The sequence below is a fragment of the Polyodon spathula genome, chromosome 12, assembly GCF_017654505.1.
Source record: "Polyodon spathula isolate WHYD16114869_AA chromosome 12, ASM1765450v1, whole genome shotgun sequence".
Classification (NCBI taxonomy): Eukaryota; Metazoa; Chordata; class Actinopteri; order Acipenseriformes; family Polyodontidae; genus Polyodon; species Polyodon spathula.
The window spans coordinates 5008551-5013703 of NC_054545.1; the positions used below are offsets into that span (position 1 = coordinate 5008551).

General features: G+C 37.3%; 1 protein-coding gene across 1 annotated transcript in view; it reads right to left on the minus strand.

The window, feature by feature from the left end:
* LOC121325057 (26S proteasome regulatory subunit 10B) overlaps positions 1–4018 on the minus strand; it is a 6062-nt gene extending 2044 nt beyond the window's left edge. Inside the window, exons 1-9 of the mRNA XM_041267381.1 lie at positions 3899–4018; positions 2859–2938; positions 2318–2357; positions 2050–2102; positions 1481–1548; positions 1248–1362; positions 666–753; positions 137–198; positions 1–13 (exon numbers count right to left, since the gene is read on the minus strand). The exon at positions 1–13 is cut by the window's left edge and continues 111 nt beyond it. Of these exons, the coding sequence (XP_041123315.1) occupies positions 1–13; positions 137–198; positions 666–753; positions 1248–1362; positions 1481–1548; positions 2050–2102; positions 2318–2357; positions 2859–2938; positions 3899–3983 (604 nt within the window). The 5' untranslated portion in view covers positions 3984–4018. The remainder of the gene's footprint in view (positions 14–136; positions 199–665; positions 754–1247; positions 1363–1480; positions 1549–2049; positions 2103–2317; positions 2358–2858; positions 2939–3898) is intronic.
* Between the last annotated feature and the right edge of the window lie 1135 nt (positions 4019–5153).

A 5153-nucleotide genomic window follows, 5' to 3' on the forward strand; every position in this document is an offset into this window, starting at 1 on the left:
AACTGGAGACCACCTGAACACAGGAAACACGTTCAATAAATTAACAATAGAGGTGCAAGCAATCCCTGCCCCGAAAAGCATTTTGAGCATGCTCATTTCAATGATAATGTAGACAAAGAGAAATGAAATGTGTTACCTTTAAGAAATTACAGTCCAGCTGACTGGCAACAGCTCTGGCCAGCAGTGTCTTCCCTGTGCCTGAAAGACAAATAACAGAGTGAGAATGAGGAGAATGTTCTTCCACCCTACTGCACAGACTTATTGTCATGGTATGTAATGTTCACTGTTCTTGCACTAGTATTGTTTCTTTACAGATCAATGCGACTGTGTACACCAAAGGCTATTTTAAGCGTTTTGTTTTTAACATTTTATGTTTAATTTCTTGATAGTGCATTAACTTTTCAATTGCAACAGTAGTCTTAGAATAGCACAAAACTGAATTGCATGAAACTAAAATGTTCACCACTCAATTAAACAGATCTTTTCAACAAAATCTAAAAGTAATGCTGTAATCACATGTTTGGATCCATAGTGTTCTAACTAACACATGCAACTCTTCAAAAGAAACTAGGTTAACAGGAAACCTTTCCCTACCCAGTATCACACTTAGGTAATGGTAAAAGGCAGGTTGAAGGTAATATTAACGCAGTACAGGGGCTGTTTACCTGGTGGTCCATACAGCAGGCAACCTTTGGGTGGGATGATCCCCACACGCAGGAAAAGCTCAGGGTTTGTGAGGGGAAGCTCAATCACCTGAAACACAGGAGGAAAGCTTTTTAAACTGTCTCAGTGTAATAAAAATACAACCATATTACAGATGTAATAGATCATTTCAAATGGAAGACTATTAGACAATCACAATTCAACCAGGTCCAAACAAACAAAAAAAATGGTTTTCAGTCAGCTTTTGAGGAACTCAAGTGAAAGACTACAGCTATATTTAGACAAAAAGTTTAAATAACCTGGGTTATCACAGTTGGCCAGATAGTCAGAAATCAAACAATTGCCCAACTAAAACAATAACTTTTCGTCTTTCTTTGTGCAGGGCTGTTCTGTTAAAAACAGAGAGACCTCGCCTCCCTAAAACCTTCCATGCTGAGTGACATATACACACTCAGATTTGCAACAGCCTGCACCCAATAAGTTTCCAGTTTAAAATGTGATTTCCAATAGGAGCCAATGTGTACCAGTGGCATGCTGTGCCATGCAGTGCTGGTAGGCATCACTTAGTTTAAATTGCAGCACACCTCTCTGAGCTCCCGGATCTGTTCTGACAATCCCCCGATCTCTGAATAGGAGACGCTGCCAGGGTCCTCGTGGGACATGTTGTACACCAAAGGATCAACCTCTCTGGGCAGGTACCTGGAAGAGCAAGCAAATAGGTCAGCCTTCAGAAAGCTCACATAGACACCCACAAAATGTAGTTCCTGGGTGAAAGAAAACCACAATATTTAATCATTCTTCTATTAAGAAGTCCTACCTCATGATAGTCAGGGTGGTCATGTCCAGCGCCACTCTTGTGCCAGGTTTGAGCTTGGACTTGTCAAGCTGCAATTTATATATATATAAAAATAAACTGTCAGTCTGTGACCAAAGACTGATGTACATGTTACCTTAAAGGCACAAGGAAGTCAATCCACTCAGGCAGTTCAGAAAAAGAAAAGAACGTATAAGAAGTTCCTCTTGTACGCGTTTGTCATTTTAAATATTACGTGGGATTTGGCAAGTTCCTAGCAAATACTCTAAAATGAATGTAGAATGTATTGCCTCTTAACCATATTAAATGTATTTAACTACACTTTGCTCAAGTCCAAATGTGTCAGCCCCTTTGTATTAAAAGTGTTGTGTACCAAACTGCCTGAAATGCAAACCTTTTTTTCAAAAAGTTATTCAGGTTAGATCTCTAGCATCAGATTTTTGGTTACTGGAAAACAAAAAGTTAAGTCGCTTAAATCTGACACAAGGATTTTATTTTATTTTTTTTTTATTTTTTTTTTTCAAATGCAACACTGGATGACATTGCATTTTAAAATTTTACAAGAAGTTTACCTGTCGACGGCAGCCAACAACATAGCGAGGTCCATTTGTCGCCTTTACGATGACTGAAAATAGAAGACCGCCAGTCAATGATGAGCGTGGAAAACACATTCATAAAGCAATACAATACACACTTCTAAATGAACAATCAAAATAACCAAGAAGTGATAGAACATCGGAGAACAAACAAAATTACTATCAATTTTTATCCATGGATTCTTCAGAGAGGTCACTAGACTTGCGGTCCTTTTGGTTTTGTTTTTTTCTAACAAAAACTCACATTTCTCTTCTGTTAGCTGTTTCAGGACCTCTCCGACAATCTACACAAAATTAGAAATAAGGTTATATTCAACCACGGGTATATTAAAATACTGCAGTTCACCTTTTATTCAAACTAAATAGACACCCAGTGCACATGTACTTCCCCAAGCACAGTTACATGACATCAACAATTTCTAGTATTTTTTCCCCAGCTCTGGTAAGGAGTAGCTGTGGGATTCAACATTTAAGCATGTTACAGTAAAATAAATTTAATGTAAAAACAAACAGTATGGAAAAGCAATACTTGTTGCTTTAATTCTATTTAATTTATAAAAGTTTGTTTAAAAAATTAAAGCACAAAAAAAATAGAAGTTGAGAAATGTTTTTAATCACCAATACCAAATATTTATAACATAACATTTAGATGATGTGGGTGTAAAGGCATGTAATACTAATCTCTTAATACACTGGCCTAATCTGGTAGCAGTACTAAACGCTCAGCAAAAGAATGAAGAATTTGTTGAAAAGATATAAAGGAAAAGCAATTGCAACTTTCTTACCTGCCCAACGCTTTGTAAAGCTTTCAAGTCATTTTCTGATTTTTCATACTGCTTTGTGAGTTCTTTCAGCTGCTCCCTCACTTTAAAAAAAAAAAAAAAAAAAAAATATATATATATATATATATATATATATATATATATATATATATATTGATAATGATCCATAACTAGTGAGAGAATTACTTGTTTGTTAAATGTAATTTCCAGAAAGTTTTACGGGTACAATATTAAGTGTCACCAGGAGATTCAAATAGAGGTTTTGTCAACTCTGGCTATAATAACAACAGCGAATTGCAGAATCCTAAAAACAATATGCTAAACTGATACATTTACAATAAACAAATAAATAATACACAGCATTTTCTTGACACACCTGTGGTTATCAGCTTCTCACGTGAACGTTTACTGACCCCTTGCAGACTTAAAGTCTGTCAGTGCATAGTCGTGCGCATGACCAGGGGGCTGCGATACGGTTGTCAACAGATCCATTTTATTAGTAGATTGTCAACAGCCAGAATCTGTCATTTCAACCTTCTGTCACTATACAAGTTCCCACTGAAGCCTTGTGTCTGAGATCAGTACACTTACTACAGTCTTACAAACTACAGGGAAACCTCCAAAAAAAGCCAACGAACAAACAAACAAGACATACTTAAACAAAATGAATGTTACACACGTCAGCATTGCATGTCATCGCGAATTAAATCGGGTTATCCTTTTAGTAATACAAGTACTGTACGTTACCCTGCATGACAACATTAAAACGCGTGTTTTACTTAAAATGACCTGAATATGTTTTACTAATGTCTGCTCGTTACAGGTGTATTCAGAAATGGTTTTACTTTCCTTTCTGTTCACGTATACTCAAATTAAACCCGCACAGCATTACTCAGTCAATTCATAGTTAGTTGGATGACAAAGCGACTTGGCCGATTGTCTGCCTAAGTCCAGCTTTATCATAACAAGCGAATGAGCCGGTGTCTTTATGGTCGTGGATAACACATCGCCAAGCTGCGCATTATAAACGTAAGATGACATACACTCTTTGAGCCGTCCGTCGATCTCTTTGTGCTCCAGTAATTTCTTCCTGTAGTCTTGCAGCCCTTTCTCTCGGGGATCCGCCATGTTGCACTGACTTGACCGGCTCGCAAGAATGCTGGGAACGAACTACGGCCGGGGGACTCTGGGATAGAAATTGAAAATCTCGGTTAGACTGGCGGACTGAGTCAAGTAAACTCGTAGAATAGACGCTTTGCAAGAGTACCCTGATTTTTTTTATTTTATTTTTTTAAACATTTTATTATTGTTATTTATTTATATTATGCAAGAACAAAATTACAAAACATATACGAATATGAGGATATACGTAACCACCAGCCACGAAGATAAAATGAACATTTATACACAACTTCTATGTTTATGCACAGAAAAAAAGATAAATGTCTTGTAGCATTCCTTTAGAAAAATTGCATTTTCGGTCAACCGTGAGGTGAAATATCTTCGGGAACTTCTTGGCAGGAAAAAAATAATTTATTTAAAATAAATGACTGTACTGTATAAGGTCCAAAACGAATCTAATATTGTTTGTAATAAACCTACATCTTATAAAATAAAGGGTTTTTTCACCTAAGGTCAGAGAGCACATGGCAAAGCAGTCTTAATATTCATAGGTATCAAGGAGTATCCTACATTCATGTATTATCAAATCAGTTTGTTCTAGGTCTCTAGGCTATCCCTAAACAAATGAATTTTTGAAAAAAAGAGTGTCTTTGAGAACCAACAGGACACCTGCTGTGCCTCGTCACCACGCACGGGAGCGCTGTGCAGCTTCATTTATATAGTTGTTTCCTGGTGCTTGTTCATGTAGAGCATCTAGACGTGGTGTGAACTGTGTCTGATATTTCAAGAAAAGCTGTGCATTTGTGGAGTGGAGTGACTTTCTGAGAAACTTTGTTTAGAAAACGGGTTGAGACTTAGATGACGGGCTCGTCCACATAAGCAGTTGGATGACATGCATGCATTATTGCTCGTCTCTCTGCACTTGCATTTCATTCTTATTGAATCATCCCTGCCTATAACCTCAGTAGACCCGTCAGTCATGTTTTTGTGTATCAGAGAGCTTTAGATACGAGTGTATTTTAGAGACAAGAATAGTATGTGTTTTACATGGCCTTATGTAAAGTGACACATGGTCCCAGGCAATGCTGTCAATTCCGACCCCACTAGCTCTTGTTTCCATATGCATCCAATTTATATGTAAGCCCAAGGGGTACAGTATCTATAAAAGAAATCGGG